This window comes from Apium graveolens, chromosome 6 (genome assembly GCF_009905375.1).
Source record: "Apium graveolens cultivar Ventura chromosome 6, ASM990537v1, whole genome shotgun sequence".
NCBI lineage: Eukaryota > Viridiplantae > Streptophyta > Magnoliopsida > Apiales > Apiaceae > Apium > Apium graveolens.
Window position 1 is genome coordinate 297,485,071 of NC_133652.1, and position 25,314 is coordinate 297,510,384.

The window sequence follows — 25,314 nt, forward strand, 5'->3', positions numbered from 1 at the left end:
AGACAACAATAACCCAAAAATAGGGAATTCGAAACAAAAACGGGAATGCGTACAAATAGGTACACATTGAATACAATAAGCTCACAACTTTAGAAAATGGATCAACAATAAATTTAACGAATATCTTATTATTTAAAAATTAGGAGAGAAAGATAAGGAATTCGTACCTGATATTAAGATTGAACAAATTTTGAAAATATTCAAAATATGGTGCGGTGCTAATAGCCCTTATCTAAAAGGTAAGATATAATCATGCGTTAGAATCTGAACTTATTTAATAATCTCGAATTAAATAGATATGTATTTTATACTAAATAAATAACTCCATAACTTAATGATCATAATTGTACCACTGTCCGAAGTCTGATAAGGTGAATAACACATGTTAATAAAAAAAATTGGGTGTTAACTACTTTGAGTCAAATACTACAAAATGCTAATACATTATATAAAATAAGCTTCACCCGAAAAGAATATCACTCGAGTTAACATTTAAAAATATTAAAATAATATAAAAGAAATTAGTTAAATAAACAGTGAGGCTAGTATGAACAAAATATGAATCGTACACAGACATGTACCTCACTTAATGCATTAGTTGACATCTAACATTTTATAAAAAATAAAAAAATTAAAAGGAAAACAAAGGCCATTAAGTAACTTGAATAATTTATTTATAAAAATATTACACCTCCCCTTGTGACTCAACTTTGCCGAGACTTCGGCATATCACCGTATATACTAACACAAGGTCAAAAAATTAAATAAACTAAAAAATTAAATAATTATAATATATTAAGTTTTGAAATCATGTAATAATTATGAATATAGTTTAATGCATGCAAAAATAATTCATCACTCATATAAAATACTAGAATCCTGCCATGTGTACATAAAAATATGCACATTAGCAAATTAAAAAAAAATTGCTAAAATTTAATAAATTTATTATAAAGCTATTATTTTGAGAAACTAATGAGATATAACTCTCTGCAAATCCACGCATGTAAACATGTATATCCAATTTGATAATTATCAATATAATAAATATGGTACTCCACATGAGGGTGAGGTAACAACGATAAAATTAAATGTTAAACATTAATAAAGGTCCTTAAAATCAACCATAACCAATTACAGTAAAAGACCCAAATAACTAATTCGTGTTATCAAACTTAGTCAGCCAACTAATAAAATTGAGAACCCATGCTCTTGCATTCTTAACTATACTCCTGATGTAACATTAATATATAAAATTAATATCATGCCCCCAACACATATCAAGAGAGCATTAAAAGTTATTAAACTATATTTACTAAATTTACACGCCAAAATCAGATTACATGCAATACGATAATTAATAATAATATACATAAAAAAAATAATTAATAAAAGTGAAAATAATGATAAATGATGACTTACAATATTCTAGGTCGAGGAATCTGAAAATAGTTGCACAACACGAGTGGACGGAGGTGCTGAAAATTTATAGATAAGCAACAATAATTATATACTATAATCACCCAAATATACCTTTTTTTTAAATATAATAATATATGTACCTTTGGTCTATAGCACAGGAGCCAACCAGATACTAATACCTAGTTACAATGCTATGAGAATTGGTTTGCCCCTGCATTAATGGAACACCGCCACATACATATTAATATTATTATATAACTTAACCCACCAAAGAAATACATGATTGACATATTTAGAGGTTGGATGCTCACCTCTCCCCAGATGCGATGCAACGCGACTGTACACCCTTATAGATGTAATATATAATTATATTTATAAGACTATTTAGATAACTATAAACGGATTAGAATTAGGCTATACAAATATTATCCAACAACTAATTTAGCCTTATCAATATATCTCTAGAATTCAACTATAGCTCCAATTAAAAATTCTAGATACTTCTAGAATTAAAAAAAATCCAAATATAATTTTATACATAACTCATATAAATTAAAATTAAGTGCTAAGTATTTTATATAAAATATTGGGGTATTATATACTTCCCTCCTTAAAATAATTTCGTCCTCGAAATTAAATCACGCACCTGATTCGAAGAGGTAAGGATATTTTGAGCGAACAGAATCCTCCATTTCCCAAGTAGCTTCTCGATTATCGTGATTTCTCCAAAGTACTTTCACAAAGGGAATAGTCTTTTTATGCATAACTCTTTCCTCTCTTGCCAATATTGTTTCAGCTTCCTCCTCACAAGATAGATCATCGTCAAATATATTTAAAGGATACACAATAATATGATGTGGATGATAAACATACTTTCTCAAAACTGATGCATGAAATACGTTATGTACTCGTGACAACTGAGGTGGCAATGCAACTCTATATGTTACTGCTCCAACCTTCTCAAGAATTTCAAATGGGCCAATATACCTCGGACTCAATTTACCTTTCTGACCAAAATGCTGAATGCCCTTTGTCGGAGATACCTTAAGAAAGACCTTATCTCCAACCTTAAACTCATACTCTCGCCTACCCTTATCTGCGTAACTCTTCTGTCTAGATCGAGCATGCCTAAGCTTCTCCAAAGCAAATTTTACCTTATCAGTAGTTACCTGAACTAAGTCAGGACCTTCCAAAAGTTTCTCTCCCACTTCATTCCAACAAGTCGGTGTCCTACACCTGCGTCCATACAATGCCTCAAAAGGAGCCATACCAATGCTCGCCTGCCAACTATTGTTGTACGCAAATTCAACCAACGGTAAATACTCATCCCAATTTCCAAACCATTATAATGCACAAGCTCGTAACATGTCCTCCAAAGTCTGAATCATCCGTTCTGACTGTCCGTCTGACTGCGGATGAAATTCTGTACTATAGTTCAATGTGGTGCCCCATGCTTTTTGAAATCCCTGCCAAAATTTTGAAGTAAATCTCGGATCTCTATCAGAAATAATGGAAACTGGAATACCATGAAGTCTAACAATCTCATTCCTGTATGCTAGTGCTAAACTCTCCAAAGACATGTTCCCACGAATTGGTAAAAAGTGAGCAGATTTAGTAACCCTATACACAATCACCCATATCGCATCATTCTTCCTCAAAGTTTTCGGCAATCCAATAACAAAATCCATGCAAATATTCTCCCATTTCCATGTAGGCAATTCCAATGCCTGTAATAACCCACTTGGTCTCTGATGTTCAATCTTCACCTGTTGACAAGTCAAACACTTTGAAACGAACTCAGCTATGTCACGCTTCATACCACTCCACCAAAAATTTTCCTTCACATCATGATACATCTTCGTCTCACCTGGATGAAATGAGAATGGAAATCGATGGGCTTCCTCCAATAATTCCTCTTTAAGCTGCTTTTTATCAGGCACACACAATCGGTTACCCTTCCAAACAATACCATGTTCGTCAACGCGAATTTCTGGTTGCTTTCCTGATTCCATACTCTGTATAAGATACCGTATGTCTCCATCACCATCTTGAGCCGCCTTTATCCTAGAGATAAGACTAGGCTCGACATGCATACTAGCTAACATACCATCTGCGCCTTCACGATAAAACTCCAAGCCAAACCTTTCAATTTCATGTCGAAGAGGGCGTTGATGTGTCATCAATGCTGCCAAATTCCCAGAATTCTTCCTACTCAATGCGTCTGCAACCTTGTTAGCTTTTCCAGGGTGATACTGAATACTCACGTCGTAGTCTTTCAAGAGTTCAATCCATCGCCTTTGTCTCATGTTAAGCTCCTTCTGTGTAAAGATATACTTCAAGCTCTTATGGTCAGTAAAGATCTCACACTTATCACCATACAAGTAGTGTCGCCATATCTTCAATGCAAAAAAAAAGCAGCGGTAAGCTCCAAGTCGTGTGTAGGATAGTTCACCTCATAAGGCTTTAGTTGTCTCGAAGCGTAGGCAATCACCTTTCCATGTTGCATCAGTACACAACCAAGTCCCTTCTTTGAAGCATCGCTATAAATCACATAACCACCCATTCCAGATGGTAGTGTCAAAACTGGAGATGTCACAAGTCTCATCTTCAACTCTTGAAAACTAGTCTCACATTCCTCGGTCCATATGAACTTGTTACTTTTTCGAGTCAATTGCGTCAATGGCATGGCAATGGTCGAGAAGCCCTCAACAAAATGATGATAATAACCAGCGAGTCCCAAGAAACTCCTCACTTCAGTCACGGTGCTAGGTCTTGGCCAATCGGTAATAGCCTCAACCTTAGCTGGATCCCACTTTAATTCCATCTGCTGATACAATATGTCCTAAAAAGGCAACTTGATCAAGCCAAAATTCACACTTCTTGTACTTTGCAAACAACTTATTTTTCCTCAATATCTCCAATACCACTAGTAGATGTTCCTCATGCTCTTCTTTAGACTTTGAATACACCAAAATATCATCAATGAATACAATCACAAACTTGTCGAGGAAATCTTTGAATACCCTGTTCATCAAGTCCATGAAAACTGCTGGTGCATTTGTCAACCCAAACGACATGACAAGAAACTCGTAGTGCCCATAACGAGTCCTAAATGCAGTCTTCGGGATATCACTTTCCTTCACTCTCAACTGATGGTAGCCGGAACATAGATCAATCTTCGAAAAATATTTTGCTCCTTGCAGCTGATAGAATAAGTCATCGATCCTCGGCAGTGGATATTTATTCTTCACAGATGCAACGCGACTGTACACCCTTATAGATGTAATATATAATTATATTTATAAGACTATTTAGATAACTATAAACGGATTAGAATTAGGCTATACAAATATTATCCAACAACTAATTTAGCCTTATCAATATATCTCTAGAATTCAACTATAGCTCCAATTAAAAATTCTAGATACTTCTAGAATTAAAATAAATACAAATATAATTTTATACATAACTCATATAAATTAAAATTAAGTGCTAAGTATTTTATATAAAATATTGGGGTATTATATACTTCCCTCCTTAAAAGAATTTCGTCCTCGAAATTATATCACGCACCTGATTCGAAGAGGTAAGGATATTTGAGCGAACAGAATCCTCCATTTCCCAAGTAGCTTCTCGATTATCGTGATTTCTTCAATGTACTTTCACAAAGGGAATAGTCTTTTTACGCATAACTCTTTCCTCTCTTGCCAATATTGTTTCAGCTTCCTCCTTACAAGATAGATCATCGTCAAATATATTTAAAGGATACACAACAATATGATGTGGATGATAAACATACTTTCTCAAAACTGACGCATGAAATACGTTATGTACTCGTGACAACTGAGGTGGCAATGCAACTCTATATGCTACTGCTCCAACCTTCTCAAGAATTTCAAATGGGCCAATATACCTCGGACTCAATTTACCTTTCTGACCAAAACGCTGAATGCCCTTTGTCGGAGATACCTTAAGAAAGACCTTATCTCCAACCTTAAACTCATACTCTCGCCTACCCTTATCTGTGTAACTCTTCTGTCTAGATCGAGCTTGCCTAAGTTTCTCCAAAGCAAATTTTACCTTATCAGTAGTTACCTGAACTAAGTCAGGACCTTCCAAAAGTTTCTCTCCCACTTCATTCCAACAAGTCAGGTGTCCTACACCTGCGTCCATACAATGCCTCAAAAGGAGCCATACCAATGCTCGCCTGCCAACTATTGTTGTACGCAAATTCAACCAACGGTAAATACTCATCCCAATTTCCAAACCATTCTAATGCACAAGCTCGTAACATGTCCTCCAAAGTCTGAATCGTCCGTTCTGACTGTCCGTCTGACTGCGGATGAAATGCTGTACTATAGTTCAATGTGGTGCCCCATGCTTTTTGAAATCCCTGCCAAAATTTTGAAGTAAATCTCGGATCTCTATCAGAAACAATGGAAACTGGAATACCATGAAGTCTAACAGTCTCATTCCTGTATGCTAGTGCTAAACTCTCCAAAGATATGTTCCCACGAATTGGTAAAAAGTGAGCAGATTTAGTAAGCCTATCCACAATCACCCATATCGTATCATTCTTCCTCAAAGTTTTTGGCAATCCAATAACAAAATCCACACAAATATTCTCCCATTTCCATGTAGGCAATTCCAATGGCTGTAATAACCCACTTGGTCTCTGATGTTCAATCTTCACCTGTTGACAAGTCAAACACTTTGAAACGAACTCAGCTATGTCACGCTTTATACCACTCCACCAAAAATTTTCCTTCACATCATGATACATCTTCGTCTCACCTGGATGAACTGAGATTGGAGATCGATGGGCTTCCTCCAATAATTCCTCTTTAAGCTAGTTTTTTATCAGGCACACACAATCGGTTACCCTTCCAAACAATACCATGTTCGTCAACGCGAATTTCTGGTTGCTTTCCTGATTCCATACTCTATATAAGATACCATATGTCTCCATCACCATCTTGAGCCGCCTTTATCATAGAGATAAGACTAGGCTCGACATGCATACTAGCTAACATACCATCTGCGCCTTCACGATAAAACTCCAAGCCAAACCTTTCAATTTCATGCCGAAGAGGGCATCGATGTGTCATCAATGCTGCCAAATTCCCAGAATTCTTCCTACTCAATGCGTCTGCAACCTTGTTAGCTTTTCCAAGGTGATACTGAATACTCACGTCGTAGTCTTTCAAGAGTTCAATCCATCGCCTTTGTCTCATGTTAAGCTCCTTCTATGTAAAGATATACTTCAAGCTCTTATGGTCAGTAAAGATCTCACACTTATCACCATACAAGTAGTGTCGCCATATCTTCAATGCAAAAATAACAGCGGCAAGCTCCAAGTCGTGTGTAGGATAGTTCACCTCATAAGGCTTTAGTTGTCTCGAAGTATAGGCAATCACCTTTCCATGTTACATCAGTACACAACCAAGTCCCTTCTTTAAAGCATCGCTATAAATCACATAACCACCCATTCCAGATGGTAGTGTCAAAACTGGAGATGTCACAAGTCTCTTCTTCAACTCTTGAAAACTAGTCTCACATTCCTCGGTCCATATGAACTTGTTACTTTTTCGAGTCAATTGCGTCAATGGCATGGCAATGGTCGAGAAGCCCTCAACAAAACGACGATAATAACCAGCAAGTCCCAAGAAACTCCTCCCTTCAGTCACGGTGCTAGGTCTTGGCCAATCGGTAATAGCCTCAACCTTAGCTGGATCCACTTTAATTCCATGTGCTGATACAATATTTCCTAAAAAGGCAACTTGATCAAGCCAAAATTCACACTTCTTATACTTTGCAAACAACTTATTTTTCCTCAATATCTCCAATACCACTCGTAGATGTTCCTCATGCTCTTCTTTAGACTTTGAATACACCAAAATATCATCAATGAATACAATCACAAACTTGTCGATAAAATCTTTGAATACCCTGTTCATCAAGTCCATGAAAACTGCTGGTGCATTTGTCAACCCAAACGACATGACAAGAAACTCGTAGTACCCATAACGAGTCCTAAATGCAGTCTTCGGGATATCACTTTCCTTCACTCTCAACTGATGGTAGCCTGAACGTAGATCAATCTTCGAAAAATATTTTGCTCCTTGCAGCTGATCAAATAAGTCATCGATCCTCGGCAGTGGATACCTATTCTTCACAGTGATTATGTTCAACTCTCGATAATCAATACATAACCTCATCGAACCATCCTTTTTCTTCACAAAAAAGACAGGTGCACCCCAAGGTGAAACACTCGGTCTGATGAAACCTTTCTCAAGAAGTTCCTGTAGCTGTTCCTTTAACTCTTGCAATTCCAATGGAGAATGCGATATGGAGCCTTAGAAATCGGTTGCGCACCAGGAAGTAGGTCAATAGAAAATTCCACCTCTCTTTGTGGTGGTAGTCCATCCAAGTCCTCTGGAAACACGTCTGAAAACTCGCAAACTACATTGACATCCACAAGTTCAGGAGATTCCATATAAGAATCAATCACATGAGCTAAATATCCTTCACATCCATGTATAAGCATCCTCTTGGCCTTGATGGCCGAAATAAATTTACCCAAACCACTAGGTGTAGAACCCTGGAACTCGAACTCAAGTGAATTTGGATCCCCAAAAATTATTTTCTTCCTTTTACAATCAATAGTGACCTTATGCCGCTCTAACCAATCCATCCCCAAGATGACATCAAAATCTTGCATCGGAATAGGTAAAAGATCCACAAATAATTTCCTATCATCAACTATGACTACACAATCATGGTACAGAGAGTTCACATATGTATTTATCCCAATAGGGTTACCAATAGTAAAATTCTGATGAAAGTGTAGTAGGTGTAATGCATAAATGTTTAACATAAGATGTAGAGACAAATGAGTGTGTAGCACCAGTGTCAAATAAGACCATAGCATTCCTATTTCCAATCAAAAGTGTTCCTGTAATGGTACCTGGGGTATTTGCAGCATCCTTTGCGGTAATAGAAAAGACACGCCAACCAGTTTTCTGATTATTTCTCCCATTCTGATCGTTCTGGTCCCCAGACTTCTTCAGTGGCTGCTTGCAATCTCGAATAGTATGGCCCTTCTGGCCAGCAGTTGAAGCAGGATCTAGTAATCCAATAACAAACACCACTGTGCATCTTCCCGCAGTGCTCACAAGATTTTCCTCCATTATGATTTCCAGCTTGAGTCTCTGACTTGTTCAGCTGATTACCTTGACTTCCATTTCTCTGCTGAAAACTGCGAGTATTGTACCTCTGTTCATTCTATTTGAATTTGCCTACAGGTCCGCCATTTTTCTGAAACTTAGAGGAATCATCATCTCTCTTCCTTTTTTGATTCTGCATGTCTCGCTGTTTACGAAAATCAGTCTGATAAAGTTCTTGGTCTCTGGCACTGTCCACTAGACTATCCTATCGTAGTGTAGTGATTCGCTATGATATGGTTACGAATAGAAGTCTTCAAGGCCCACTTGAATTTCATGATCTTATCCTCCTCAGTACCAGCAACAGATCGAGCATACCCAGCCAATCTCTGAAATCTAACCTGAAAGTCCGCCACAGACTCATCTTCTTTTTGAGCTATACTCTGATATTCTCGAGCATACTCCTCACGAATACTGGCAGGAAAGTACCGCTGATCAAACTGTGCCTTGAACACATCCCAAGTGATAGTATTCTCATATCCAGCTGCGTGAGAAGCCACCACTGACTTCCACCAAATGCAAGCATCCCCCTCAAGACGGTATATAGAAAATCGGGCTTTTTCCTGCTCAGAACAATTTAAAACCCGAAATATTTTTTCCATGTGATCAATCCACGCTTCAGCATCCATCGGGGTCTTAGCTTCCTTAAAAAAATTAGGCCTTTGCTTCATGAATCGATCGAACATAGTCTGACCTTCCTGATTATGCCCATTATTATTACCACGAGAATTCTGTTGTTGTCGGGCTGCAACTTCCTGCACCATGTCCATAAAAGTAGCTCGATCCATCACAATTTGATGATGGGCATTTCCAGTATTATTCTGACTTGCACTGTCTCGCGCCATCCTGTAAAACTTTTCATAAGTGCACAAATAACACAATGAAGTATTACGATATTCAATTTAAGAATCGAGAAATTTTAATCTACCCATGCGAATTCAACCCAAAACTCACAGGTCAATGCCTAAAAGACAGTCTACAGAATCTATAACCGTAGCTCTGATACCAACACTGTAACACCCTATTTTTATAACAATAAAGCTACACGATATAAATAAGTCTAAATTATATTAAACTGCAATAATGTAGCAAGGCCAAATAATATAATAAAATCCATGGTCTAATCCTCCAATAACGATAGAAATAGGATGTAAATTCCACTAAAAGATGTTTTCGAATTTATTAAATCCACTAGTCTGAATCTCGATTCAATACTGGGTGTCACTCATCACTCTTCCCGCTTTACCCCTATTTACCTGCGGAAAGGAAAACAATAAAGAGTGAGCCAAATGCCCAGTATGAATATAATCTAAACAAATTATAAAATATAAATACGAATAGATTGTGTCTTACCAACACAGAAATTTAAGCTGAAAATGACAAAAAGTCAACAATATAGTTTTGAAACAATTTATCAATATTTTATCGAATCAATAGGATAAAAATTTAGAACAATTAGCTAGCGATGAATCATAAAGTAAGGCTGAATAACAAATAAGGTGGGTACAAATATGGGTCTCTTACACAAAACTATACTCGCCAAACTCCAATCACCGGCGAAGTATAGGACAATGATTCCTTCCTCGGTAAGCTAGAAGAAGAAATAAGGAATGCAAAATACATCCCAACAATAAAACAACGATCATGATCTAATCACATCTCGTACCCCAGAGACGCGCTCGTATACTCACCCACCGATACGAGTTGGTGCCAAGTTCACCTTTACTCCGAACTCCATGTGAACATTGTCCGTGATTAACCCACACAAATCGGTCTAAGAGCCCAACAATAAGGTTACAAAGGTTGCTTGACTCGTTGCACAATACGAAATAAAATAAAACAATGTCGCAAGAAAAATACGAAATAACAATATAAACGAGTCAAGACAACAATAATCCAAAAATAGGGAATTCGAAACAAAAACGGGAATGCGTACAAATAGGTACACATTGAGTACAATAAGCTCACAACTTTAGAAAATGGATCAACAATAAATTTAACGAATATCTTATTATTTAAAAATTAGGAGGGAAATATAAGGAATTCGTACCTGATATTAAGATTGAGCAAAATTTGAAAATATTCAAAATATGGTGCGGTGCTAATAGCCCTTATCTAAAAGGTAAGATATAATCATGCGTTAGAATCTGAACTTATTTAATAATCCCGAATTAAATAGATATGTATTTTGTACTAAATAAATAACTCCATAACTTAATGATCATAATTGTACCACTGTCCGAAGTCTGATAAGGTGAATAACACATGTTAATAAAAAAAATTGGGTGTTAACTACTTTGAGTCAAATACTACAAAATGCTAGTACATTATATAAAATAAGCTTCACCCGAAAAGAATATCACTCGAGTTAGCATTTAAAAATATTAAAATAATATAAAAGAAATTAGTTAAATAAACAGTGACGCTAGTATGAACAAAATATGAATCGTACACAGACATGTACCTCACTTAATGCATTAGTTGACATCTAACATTTTATAAAAAATAAAAAAATAAAAGGAAAACAAAGGCCATTAAGTAACTTGAATAATTTATTTATAAAAATATTACACCTCCCCTTGTGACTCAACTTTGTCGAGACTTCGGCACATCACCGTATATACTAACACAAGGTCAAAAAATTAAATAAACTAACAAATTAAATAATTATAATATATTAAGTTTTGAAATCATGTAATAATTATGAATATAGTTTAATGCATGCAAAAATAATTCATCACTCATATAAAATACTAGAATCCTGCCATGTGTACATAAAAATATGCACATTAGCAAATTAAAAAAAATTGCTAAAATTTAATAAATTTATTATAAAGCTATTATTTTGAGAAACTAATGAGATATAACTCTCTGCAAATCCACGCATGTAAACATGTATATCCAATTTGATAATTATCAATATAATAAATATGGTACTCCATATGGGGGTGAGGTAATAACGATAAAATTAAATGTTAAACATTAATAAAGGTCCTTAAAATCAACCATAACCAATTACAGTAAAAGACCCAAATAACTAATTCATGTTATCAAACTTAGTCAGCCAACTAATAAAATAGAGAACCCATGCTCTTGCATTCTTAACTATACTCCTGATGTAACATTAATATATAAAATTAATACCAAGCCCCCAACACATATCAAGAGAGCATTAAAAGTTATTAAACTATATTTACTAAATTTACACGCCAAAATCAGATTACATGCAATACGATAATTAATAATAATATACATAACAAAAATAATTAATAAAAGTGAAAATAATGATAAACGATGACTTACAATATTCTAGGTCGAGGAATCTGAAAATAGTTGCACAACACGAGTGGACGGAGGTGCTGAAAATTTATAGATAAGCAACAATAATTATATACTATAATCACCCAAATATACCTTTTTTTAAATATAATAACATATGTACCTTTGGTCTATACCACAGGAACCAACCAGATACTAATACCTAGTTACAATGCTATGAGAATTGGTTTGCCCCTTCATTAATGGAACACCGCCACATACATATTAATATTATTATATAACTTAATCCACCAAAGAAATACATGATTGACATATTTAGAGGTTGGATGCTCACCTCTCCCCAGATGCGATGCAACGCGACTGTACACCCTTATAGATGTAATATATAATTATATTTATAAGACTATTTAGATAACTATAAACGGATTAGAATTAGGCTATACAAATATTATTCCAACAACTAATTTAGCCTTATCAATATATCTCTAGAATTCAACTATAGCTCCAATTAAAAATTCTAGATACTTCTAGAATTAAAATAAATCCAAATATAATTTTATACATAACTCATATAAATTAAAATTAAGTGCTAAGTATTTTATATAAAATATTGGGGTATTATAGTGTCACCAAAGAATCCTAAAACTATGGAGGTAGACGAGAAGATGGATAAAATTGCATTGGCAGCAATTTACCAAAGTATACCGGAGAATATACTCCTTTTCCTTGCAGATAAGGGAACTGCTAGAGAACCCTGGGAGGCAATCAAGGTGACGTGCCAGGGAGCTGAGTGCGTTAAGTCAGCCAAGGTTCAAACCCTCAAGACAGAGTTCGAGTCCATGGCCATGAAAGACAGTGAGTCAATAGATGATTTCAGCATGAAATTTGCTGGAATAGTCACAAATATTCGAGCACTGGGAGAAGAGGTCACAGAAAGCTATGTCGTGAAAAAGTTGTTGCGTGCGGTGCCGTCCAAATTCCTGCAAATAGCTTCCACTATAGAACAATTCGGCAACCTGGAGACCATGACATTGGAGGAGACTGCAGGCTCATTGAAGGCACACGAGGAACGACTTAAGGGGCATGCAGATCCGATCGGCAGTGGTAGCAAACTGCTGCTTACTAAGGAAGAGTGGCTCGAGTTAGAAAAGGATGAAAGTAAATTGCTTCTGACTAGAGAAGAGTGGACAAAACGTACGTACAAAGGGGGCAGTGAGGCCAACTCGCAGAAATCAAGGGGAAGGAATACAACCGAAATGTACGAGATAAGAGGAAGGTTCGTTGCTTCAACTATAGAGCCTATAGGCACTATGCTGCTGAGTGTAAAAAAACAAAATGAGACAAGGAAGCCACGGAAAAAGCCCATATAGCCCAAATTTCGGATGATGAACCTGCTCTTCTCATAGTCGAAAAACAAGGAGAGGAAAAGGTGAACATGTTGATCAATGAAGAACGAGTGAGGCCAAGCTTGAGTCAGGATGATAAGGGAAAGCAAATGGAATCGAACTTATGGTACCTCGACAACGGGGCGAGCAATCACATGACCGGGAAATATTCAAAGTTTGATAAACTGGATGAAAACCTGGTGGGTCAAGTCAGGTTTGGTGATGGTTCTGTCGTGCAAATCAAAGGCAAAGGCTCAATTACTTTAAAGTGTAAAGACGGAGAAAGCAGGCATCTTAAAGAGGTATATTATATTCCTTCCTTACGTAGTAATATAATAAGCCTCGGATAATTACCTGAAGAGGGATACAATGTAGTCTTAAAAGGTGAACATTTGTGGGTTCGTGATGAACAAGTTGTGTTGTTTATAAAGGTTAAGCGATCAGTGAACAGGTTGTATAAACTTATAATCTACAGCAGTGATTCTGAATGCTTGTTAGCAAAGTGCGAGGGTGATAGCTGGCTGTGGCATGCTCGTCTCGGGCATCTTAACTTCAAGGCTATGAAACTTATGTCAATAAACAACATGGTTCTTGGAATGCCTATTGTCAAACAACCGGATGAGGTGTGTGCCGGATGCCTTATGTCAAAACAGACTAGGAAAACATTTCCTAAACAGTCAAAGTTTTCTGCAGCAACACCGCTTGAACTGGTGCATGGTGACCTTTACGGGCCGATTTCACCTAGTACATCTGGAGGTAATCGATATATCTTTGTTTTGATTGATGACTTTAGTCGTGTAATGTGGACGTATCTTCTTAAGAACAAAAGTGAAACACTTGATGCTTTCAAAAGATTTTGCGTGTTGGTTGAAAACAGTTCAGGAAAGAAAGTAAAAACCTTCAGGACAGATAATGGTGGCGAATTCACTTCAAAAGACTTCAACAAATTCTGCGAAGAGGCTGGGATAAATCGGCATTTTTCTGCTCCCTACTCGCCATAACAGAATGGCGTTGTAGAGCGATGTAATCGAAAATTGATAGAGATGGCACGGAGTCTGCTAAAGGAGATGAAAATGCCTAATTATCTATAGGGAGAAGCCGTGCGACACTCGACCTACTTGCTAAATAGGCTACCAACACAAGCTGTTACAGGGATTACACCATACGAAGCATGGTCAAATAATAAGGCCAGCATAGATCATATTTGAGTATTCGGTTGTTTGGCGCACATGAAGGAACCGAGTGTCAACTTGAAGAAATTAGATGACAGGAGCAGGACAGTTGTCTATCTCGGAAAGGAACCAGGAGCAAAAGCCTACAGACTTCTTGATCCTGATACAAAAAGAATTTATGTAAGGAGAGATGTCGTATTTGAAGAACGGAAGCCATGGAATTGGGACGAGACAGAGGAATCACCATCGATGCACACTGGGAGTTTTTCAGTGTTCACAGAAAATTCAGATGGGAATGGTGACAATGACACTGTCGAAAGAACTCCAAGGACTTACACAGGGAATGACCTCGAGGATACAAACGGCAAAAAGCGTGCAAAACTCCACTGTTTCAAGTCTGGATTGTGATACAGATGAAACTCCACAAAAATACAGGCCCCTCAGCGAAGTCTATGACTCTACTGAACCGATCGAAATGGAGGATGCAGAATTGTATCTCATGGGGGTAGATGAACCTACAAATTTTTCTCAGGCTACACAGGAAGTCGATTCGAGAAAGGCGATGCAAGCCGAGATGGAAGCAGTTGAAAGAAACAGCACTTGGACACTAACCACATTACCCAAGGGACGTAAGGCCATAGATTTAAAGTGGATATACAAAATCAAACGGGACGCTGCTGGAAATATTACGAAGCATAAGGCCAGAATCATTGTAAAAGGCTATGTACAGAGGCAAGAAGTGGATTTCGATGAAGTGTTTGCCCCTGTGACGCGTATTGAAACAATACGCCTGTTGTTGGCACTTGCAGCGAAGGGTAACTGGGAGGTGCATCACCTCGATGTCAAAATAGCGTTTCTAAATGGGGAAATTAAGGAGGAGGTTTAAGTCAAGCAGCCTGAAGGATTTATCAAGCCTGAAAGTGACCGTCTGGTGTATAAACTCGTTAAGGCTCTATATGGACTTCGACAGGCCCCAAGAGCCTGGTACTCGAAGCTGAATCAGTGTCTAGAGGGACTTAATTTTGTCAGATGTGCATACGAACAAGCTGTGTATATGAGGAGGATGGAAAAAGAAATGTTGATAGTGGGTGTCTACGTTGACGATCTCCTGGTCACGGGCACTAATCTTGATTCGATCAGGGAATTCAAGGAGCAAATGGCAAAAAACTTTGACATGAGTGACCTGGGCAAACTCACGTATTACTTAGGCATTGAAGTGAAACAGGGTGATGGTTTCATTCAACTGAAACAGACCGGCTATGTAAAAAATATTCTCAGTAAGGCAGGAATGTTGGATTGCAATCCAACTAAGGTCCCAATGCGTCCTAACGAGATACTAAATAAAGATGAAGGGGGCATTCTGGTTGATCCTACTGGTTTCAAGAGTATGATTGGTGGGTTGCGATACTTGGTCCATACTAGACCAGATTTGGCTTATTCGGTGGGCATCGTAAGCAGATTTATGGAGAAACCCACGCTGATGCATCAAAACGCGGCCAAACTGTATATTACGTTATGTGAAGGGCACATTGAACCTTGGGTTAATTTACACTGCTAATGAAGATAACAATATAGTGATTGGATATTCAGACAGCGATTTGGCAGGGAACATAGAGGACAGAAAGAGCACAGGAGGCATGGTCTTTTACCTCAACAAAAGTTTGATAACCTGGAATTCTCAAAAACAAAAGTGCGTGGCACTCTCTTCTTGTGAAGCAGAGTTTATGGTGGCCACGGTAGCCTCCTGTCAAGTAGTGTGGTTAAGGAAGCTATTGTCCAAAATTATTGGACTCAACATACCACCTGTGACTTTGTTCATCGATAATAAGTCGGCTATCGACTTAGCAAAAAACCCTGTCTTCCACGGTAGGAGTAAGCATATAGATATCCGCTTTCACTTCATAAGGGAATGTATTGAGAATGGAGACATAGTAGTGAAGCATATTTGCAATGAAGAACAAAGGGCGGACTCACTTACTAAAGCACTGTCTGCAGCCAGATTTGAACGAATGAGGAGCCTGCTCGGTGTTAGAAACTGTGTTCAGGTAAGTTTAGATTAAGGGGGAGTTTGTTGGGCCTTTAATCTAAACATGGGCTTGGTTAATTAGTTTGCATTGGATTAGTTTGCTGCTGCTATACAAAGTCTGTATCCATGCATGGACGTGGTCTGGAGAGTTTGTAGGAGCATCGGCTGAATAAACGATACCATAACATTAGTGTTTTAGTGTTTTATTTAGTCTAGGATGTCTGTTATGCAGTTCCTAGTTTTTAGGACATTTCTTTTATTTGTTCAGTATAAGTATTGTAGTTGTTGATTAATAAAAAGAAGCTGTTTTGACGCTTGTTTCTCTCTGGTTTTCACATAACTATATTAGTAATTCTGCGTTTTATTATATCTTTGTGTCAATACAAATTAGGGTTCTCTCTCTGCTTCTTCACTCAATATTTCTCTCCGTCTAAATTAAGGTTGAAGCTATGTTTAGATTTAATTCATGGGTCAACGAGAGTAAATTGGAATTCAAGGTTCAATTAGGGTTCAAGCCTTGATTTCGATTCTAACATCTATCGCTCGATCTTCATTCATTTTGATTTTGAGGTATAATCATCACTTTAATGCCGTAAATTTAGGATTTTAAAAATAATATTGATGTGCGAAGGGATAGTGATAATTTTTTAAGGATTTGTGTTCTTGTTTTGATTGCCTTACTACGGTAATTAGTTGCTAGATGTTTAAGTTTATTTTGGTTAATAATATGACTTAAATTTAGGATAAATGGTAGTAGTACAATGATTTTATAAATATAAATGATACCATAATACTTTTAAATTTAGGCTTAAATTTACAAGAGGTTTTTTTTAGCAAATCAATGTAAATTTCTAGGCCAATTTGGTATTTAGATTGCTAATTTGTCTTCTCCAGAATGGTGTCTTCAAACGATATGAAACTTGATGAGTCATGTGTAAAGCTACAATATCTATGTGTTAACGATCTTAACAATCTAAATTGTTGACTTGCATATGCCAATTACTTGGTACAAATTTTGGTATATGGCAGATAACCTCTTTCTTTGACAGCTTAAAAGTATCATAGCTATCAACAACATCTTTGCTCTTGTTCTTTTTTGCATCTCTGGGTCTTATAATACAAAGTACAAAGTATCGAGATCTCCTCCCCTACCTAGTTCATTAGATGTTAAACAAGTCACAACTATTGATATGATGTTGCGGTGAATATCAATTTGTTAATTTTTGTAGGATATAGACCTGCATGATATAAATAAAGTAGTAAAACTGTAATATGATTTATATTAAAGAAAAAAATACTACATGTATGTTTTTTACTTAATAGTTAATAATAAATTGATGACTATTGTTCGTGGCTTGATTATTAAAGGCACGTCCAAGGAATTTGTGACAATCTTACTGATAGAATGAAGCAAATGCACGATTTAGATGTTGATCCAGTTACTGATATAGTTATTTGTTGTGGTCAGACTGAGGCATTTGCTGCGACAATGTTTGCAAGTACACTTTTTGTTGTTGTACATTTAGCTTTGGCTAGTGGATTTCTAGGAATTTATCTAAATTAGGTTTTGTTTTCACAGTAATTAATCCAGGTGATGAATTAATATTGTTTGATCCTTCATTTGAAACATATGATACATGTATAACTATGGCAGGAGGAGTGCCAATAAGTTTCTCGGAACCATTTGTTAGTTAATACGACCGATTTATGTGTTTTAACTTGGATGTGCATGCCCAATGGCTTTAATTGATTATTAAGATCAATATTGTAGGTATATATTTCCCTTGAGCCGCCTTGCTAGACATTAGATGCAGAAAAACTTATGAAGTTTTTTACTGCAAGGACAAAAGCTATGGTATTGAACATGTCTGCATAATCTTGTATATTCGTAATTTTTCGGTAAATTGAGGAAGCTTACAGTTGTATGAGTTTGCATAGTACTGCACAATAGAGAACATCATTATTGCAAGAATGAACAATACATAATCTGGAACAAATTCACTTGCTAACGAAGCTTAGTGACAAATTATTCTAACCTTAAATGCTGAATGTATATGTTGATCGCCATTTATTTGCAAAGTCGTCTTCCTGAAAATCTTTGTTGCTACTAGATGCATGCTGTTGAACCAAGGAACTACGATAGATTTTTGTTTCTGTCTTGTAAATTTGAAAACAACGGGAGATAACATGAGTACTCAAGAGGTATTTATTTCTTTGAAGTAATAGTATTTGTTGCTAAGAAGTATTTTTAAGGGTTTGGTCACCAAGCTTAACATATACCTGCTCCTTTGATTTTGTCTTTGGGATGATCCAGAGTACCTCGAACGCAAGAGGAAGAAGAAGAAAAAGAAGCACAAGCAGCAACTGGGTAAGCCTAGTAGGAGGGAGACAACATCTCTAGCAGCAATTGTGATACTAGAGAACTTGTTGGTACTAGATGTATTTTACCAAACTTGATTTATTATATTGTAATAATTCATGAGTTCATATTTATTGATTTAAATTGAGTTATTAATGTAATTATTTTTGGAGTATCTCAATTTATTTTTAGATTTAAACATTTGACTATTTATGATTATATTTATAAAAATAAAAGGAAAAAAGAACAAAACAAATTATTGAATATGAATTTTTAAGAATTATTTATATGGGCCCTACTGTGGGGCCCAAATTTATGAAAGAAATTCTAAGATGTGTTGCAACACACTACGTATGTTACTACAGAGACCAAGTACGTTGCTATTTAGATCTATTGTAAAGCTTCTATGTTGCTATAGATACCTATACTAACTAGTTACGGGTCAACATAGCTTTGATGTTACCTTAGCCCTTTTTGGGCCTTTAGAAACATGTTTTCGGGTCTATAGCAACACAATTAGGGTGTTGCTTAAAGCAATCTATGGCGTAGTGTTAAGATAACTTTTTAACTGTTGTTAAAGATGTAATTTAACATCGGTCATGTTAAACTAAATTGTTGTTTTGTTCATAAGAGACATTGGTTATTTGTTAGGTTTGATTGGTATATGAATCCTGTTCTTGCATACATATAAACCAAAACAATATCATAATAGCCAATTCTATTTTCAGTCAACATCTAATACCACCAGTTTTTTAACATCCAAACATCCACTATTTTAGCACAATTATACATCCAAACATCCACCAAAATAAAAACATTTACATTATGACCATAATTACACATAATTAGCTTTTACCAATATACAAACATCTACATTACAAACTTTAAGTCCGAAATTACTACAAATGCTCCAACTTCATAATTGACTTTTACTTTCGCTCCAACACATGTTATACACGGAACATGTGTTAAGTTTTACTTAGTATAGATAATTATTGTCCCTTATGTATTTCAAAGGCTGCAACTACTGTCAATATTGAGATACCCGGAGGGCCAGGAGAATTTTAAGCTTTCTCATATATATTTGAAAGGAAAGCAAATGTGTCTCCAAGGAATTAGGTGAGTGCTTCTGAAGCAACTTTAAATAATTTATGGCTTCCAACAAAGGGTCTTCGACCTACAACATATATATTTACTTCACAATACAATTGCTCAAGGCATGATACACAATATTCATTTTATCAAAATTATGCAATTGAAGAGGAGTCTATAGGATTAATTAATACACACGCACGCTCTAGTATGTATATAAACTGAGAAGAAAACTGATGTATTAGCATACCAAGAAAGAGTATACAAAACAGAATATAAATACAATAGAAAACTGACACCTATAGAAGGAAACACGCAATGACAGCTCCTAACATGATTCTACTGCCTTTTATTCATCCTAATATTAAGCCATTACTTGCTGGCCAAATACTCACATATCAATCATAATATTCTAATTTATTTGATGTGTTTAGATTAAATATCCAACATATTCCCCCCTAATCTGAACACACCTCCAGCTCACACACTCGGCACGAACTCAGCAAGATCAGTGATACCTATTGCTTTCCTCATTTCTTCGAACTTAATTCTGCCCAAAGGCTTGGTTAAAATATCAGCACGCTGTTCTTGCGAGACCAAGAACTTGACCACTAATTTTCCTTCCTCAATACACTCGCGGATGAAATGCAAACGCACGTCTATATGTTTACTTCTCCCATGCTGCACTTGATTTTTCATTAACTCAATTGCAGACCTGTTATCAATATGGAGAATAACTGGTCCCAACTGTTGACCTATGATTTCCTTGAGCAACCCTCGTAACCAAACACTCTGACACGCAGCTGTGGTAGCTGCCATATACTCAGCTTCACACGAAGAAAGCGCGACCACCCTTTGTTTTTGCGAAGCCCATGAGATCAGACTCCTGTTCAGATAAAAGCACATGCCTCCTGTACTTCTCCTATCTATCACGTCACCGGCCTAAATCACTGTCCGAAAACCCTGATAACACCCTTCCATCATTTTCTGTTGCATAAACCAGTCCATAATCAACTGTTCCTTTCACGTATCTCAGTATGTGCTTCAGTTCCTGATGATGTTTAATCGTCGGTTTCTCCATAAACCTGCTCACCACACCCACAGCATATGAGATGTCGGGTCGTGTATGAGTTAAATATCTCAGGCTTCCAATAATGCTCCTGTATTCTGTGGCATCTACCAACTTTCCCCCCTCATCCTTGTCGAGTTGAATTTTATTTTCCATAGGATACCTCGACCAGTTACAATTCGCCAACTTTCCCCCCTCATCCTTGTCGAGTTGAATTTTATTTTCCATAGGATACCTCGACCAGTTATAATTCGCCATTCCACTCTTCTCCAACAATTTCTTTGCATAGGCAGACTATTTTATTGTAGTGAACTCTCTCCCTTGATTCACTTCCAACCCCAAGTAAAATGACAACAGCCCCAAGTTACTCATCTCGAATTGCTTGTTCATCTCGGCCTTAAAATCTTCAATTTCTTGTTTATTAGACCCTGTAACTAACAAGTCATCAACATAAATACTTACTATGATTACATTGTTACCTGACCTTTTCGTATATACTACTTGTTCGTGTAAGCACCTGTTAAATCCTAGTTCCTTCAAGCATTTATCTAAGCGAGCATTCCATGCCCGAGGAGCCTGACGAAGCCCGTACAATGCTTTCACCAGTTTATACACCTTCCCTTCTTCCCCTTTCTTTATGAAACCCTCAGGTTGGGAAACATACACTTCCTCACTAAGTTCACCATTTAGAAACGCTGCTTTAACGTCGAGGTGATGGACTTCCCACCCTTCCTTGGCTGAGAATGCTAATAACAATCGTAGAGTATCCAGTCTTGCCACAGGCGCAAAAACTTCATCGTAATCTATTCCCTTTCTTTGAACATACCCTTTCGCCACGAGACGGGTTTTGTATTTAACCACATTCCCCTCCAGATCTTTCTTCAATTTATATACCCATTTTAAACCAATTGGTTTATGTCCAAGTGGCAAGTCTGTCAAAACCCACGTGCCATTTTTCTCAATTGTGTCAAACTCAACTCTCATTGCAGCTTCCCATTCCTTCTCTCTAGTTGCTTCATTAAATGATACCGGGCTCTCCAATTTTAACAGCATCAGCTCATCAATCGCATTAATAATTTCTGTTTCACCATAGATCTCGTCTAATGATCTGAATTTTCTAGGTTCACTACTGCCTGAGTCCGATTCATTTGATGTCTCCCACGATGACCCAGCTGCTGACATTGGCGACTGCACAGGTGTGATTTGTTCATCTTCCACCTCGACAATATTCTCATTACTTGATACATTCTCCATCTCAATATATTTACCTGGGATCACCAATTCATTCTCACTACCTTGTTCCCATTTCCAGAACCATTTTTCTTGAAAGACTACGTCCCTGCTGACGTGCACAGTCCCGGTTTGCGGATCATACAATCTACTCCCTTTAGTACCTGGCTCCTTTCCCAAATATACAACCATTTTCGATCGATAATCTAATTTTTTTATTCTTACTGCTGGAACTCTCATGAATGCTGTGCACCCAAATACCTTTACATGCTCCAAATCCGGGTTCACGCCATGCCATGCCTCATATGGTGTTCTCCCATTCAAACTACGAGTTGGCAAGCGATTTAATATATAGATCATATGTCTCACGGCCTCACCCCACATATACGCTGGTAACTTCGCTTCCTTCAAGAAACTCCTTGTCATGGCTACCACAGTTCGATTTCTTCTCTCTACCACCCCGTTTTGTTGCGGGGTATATGGTGCTGTAAGATGCCTCTGAATCCCGTCCTTTTCATAATATATTGTAAACTCTTTTGAGCAAAACTCTCCGCCCCGATCAGTGCGTAATATTTTTATGCATCTTTCAGTACCATTCTCAACTAATGCTCTGAACCTTTTAAACATCTCGAATGCACTACCCTTTTCCTTCAACATGTATACCCACATTTTTTTACTAAAGTCATCAACAAACAATAAAAAATACTGATTACCTCCGGGAGTGGTTGGGGCAATTGGACCACAAATATCCGCGTACACAAGTTACCAACAATTTTCTTGATTTGAATTGTGTCTCTGTAGGGAAGGGCCTCCTGGCCTGTTTAGTCATCAAACAACCATCGCAGTGTTTCAGAGGCTTCATGAAGCTCGGAATTCCATATGCCCTGTTCTCTCTTGACATGAGTTCCATTGCTTGAAAGTTCACGTGTCCAAGATGGGCATGCCATAACCACGTATCCTCTTCCATCTTTGCAAGTAAACATGAGTGCTTGCTATCCTCAAGACTAATCTTATATAATCGATTATCAGTTTTCTTCACCTTCATTAAAAGTCTGCCATTTTTCTCGTATACCCACAAATACTCGTCCTCCATAACCACCTTGTTTCCGGCCTCGGACAATTGTCCCAAGCTTATAATATTATTACACAAGCTTGGGATGTAGTATACCTCCGTTAGCGTTCGTTCCTCACCATTTTTGCATTGAAATACAACCGATCCTTTGCCTTCAATATTCACAGTTGACCCATCACCGAATTTTACCTTGCCCGTCACATGCTGATCTAGCTCCTTAAATTTTCCCTTTTGCCCTGTCATGTGATTACTAGCGCCATTGTCTAAGTACCAAATTTTGGAATCCCTTTGTTTTTCACGATCTCCTAGCAACTCCGGAACAACAGCATCTTCCTTGAGTAACATTGACTCCACCTCTGTTCGGCCCACTTCGACCATGAGTAGTGCCGGTTCATCCTCTTGAACTCTAGAGAGATTGGCTTCCTTATGAACCTCCCTTTCTCTCTGTGGTTTACGACATTCATATGCGAAATGCCCATATCCTTGGCAGTTATAGCATCTCACCCTGCTCTTATCACGAGTCACACGACCTCCCTCTCTTGCCCGATTATCACAACTATTTCGAGCACCATCTTTGTCCTTACGCTTCAACCACTCTTCTCGAGTTAAGAGTAATTGTCCCTCACTGATTTCTTTCTTTCTCCATTCTTCTTCTGTCAAAAGAAGTTGCCCATGGTTTATTTCAGTCGACCCCTTCAGCCCCTCCTCATGTGCTGTAAGAGAACCAATGACTTCTTCAACTGACATCTCATCCAGGTTCCCGAATTGCTCTATAGCTGATGCAATCTGTAAGAATCTGGTGGGAACAACCCTGAGATTTTTTTTCACAACATATGCCTCCTCCATTTTCTCCCCCAACGCTCTAATATTGGTGACCGGACTATTTAGTTTGAGATAGAACTCATCGAATGCCTCGTTTTCTTTCATTTGCAGTACCTCGAATTCACGTTTTAATGTCTGAGCCTTGGCTGATTTCACTTTTTCCGCACCCATCGACATGGTTTTTAATGCATTCCAAGCATCCTTGGATGTCTTTTTCTCCGCGATAGATAGCAGTACATCTTCTAGGACTCCCTGGTAGATTACTGTCAGCGCGCGCTTATCAATCTTGTCCTCGAGTGCAGCCTTAACATCCTTGGATTCAATTGCCTCCCACACGCCGTGAGCCTGCATAAACACCTTCATCTTAAGTGCCCAGACCGTGTAGTTTGCTTTTGTCAACATTGGGTAACTCAAACCAAACAAACTCTCTTTAGCTTTGTTCGTCTCCATCTAGTAGGCTCTGATACCAAGTATAGGATTAATTAATACACACGCACGCTCTAGTATGTATATAAACTGAGAAGAAAAACTGATGTATTAGTATACCAAGAAAGAGTATACAAAACAGAATATAAATACAATAGAAAACGACACCTATAGAAGGAAACACGCAATAACAACTCCTAACATGATTCTACTGCCTTTTATTCATCCTAATATTAAGCCATTACTTGCTGGCCAAATCCTCATATATCAATCATAATATTCTAATTTATTTGATGTGTTTAGATTAAATATCCAACAGAGTCCAGGGTGACCTGCAACAGCTTTTTTTCATGAGGATCTGGATTACCTAGGTTAACATGCCACATCCCTGCTTTTGAGACATTAACACTTGATTCCTCAGTTTTTACTTCTGCCTCCTGGAAAAATTGAAAATTAGAAAATAAATTGAACATAGAGGAAAGAAAACTAATAAGTTATGTGAAACATTTGAAATACTTTCTTAGCTCGCGCTTCTGTCTTTCTCTGTCTTTGCCTCGTCTTCTTCAGCAGCAGATTTTAGAAGGGCATGATACAGATTTATATAGCATCTGCAGCTTAACTTAATTAATAAACATGTAAAACTAGGAATGCAATTGTGATTGATCAGTGGACTTTCTTGATTAGTATGATCAGCTTGCAGCATGCATTTTACACAGTAACTATTTGCAGCATTCCTT

At 37.2% G+C, this 25,314-nt stretch overlaps 2 protein-coding genes across 2 annotated transcripts; both read right to left on the reverse strand.

The window, feature by feature from the left end:
- Window positions 1-2,060: 2,060 nt before the first annotated feature.
- Window positions 2,061-2,690, reverse strand: LOC141666271 (uncharacterized). Its single transcript, XM_074472262.1, has one exon. The coding sequence runs from the start codon at window positions 2,688-2,690 to the stop codon at window positions 2,061-2,063; it is 630 nt and encodes a 209-aa protein (XP_074328363.1).
- A 20,276-nt stretch (window positions 2,691-22,966) lies between these two features.
- Window positions 22,967-24,601, reverse strand: LOC141666273 (uncharacterized). Its single transcript, XM_074472263.1, has one exon. It carries the CDS (start codon window positions 24,599-24,601, stop codon window positions 22,967-22,969), a length of 1,635 nt encoding a protein of 544 aa, XP_074328364.1.
- Window positions 24,602-25,314: the final 713 nt, after the last annotated feature.

Excerpts from the sequence above, each read along its gene's own strand:
- LOC141666273 (XM_074472263.1), bottom strand. The coding sequence starts at position 24,601 with ATGGAGACGAACAAAGCTAAAGAGAGTTTGTTTGGTTTGAGTTACCCA.
- LOC141666271 (XM_074472262.1), bottom strand. The coding sequence starts at position 2,690 with ATGGCTCCTTTTGAGGCATTGTATGGACGCAGGTGTAGGACACCGACT.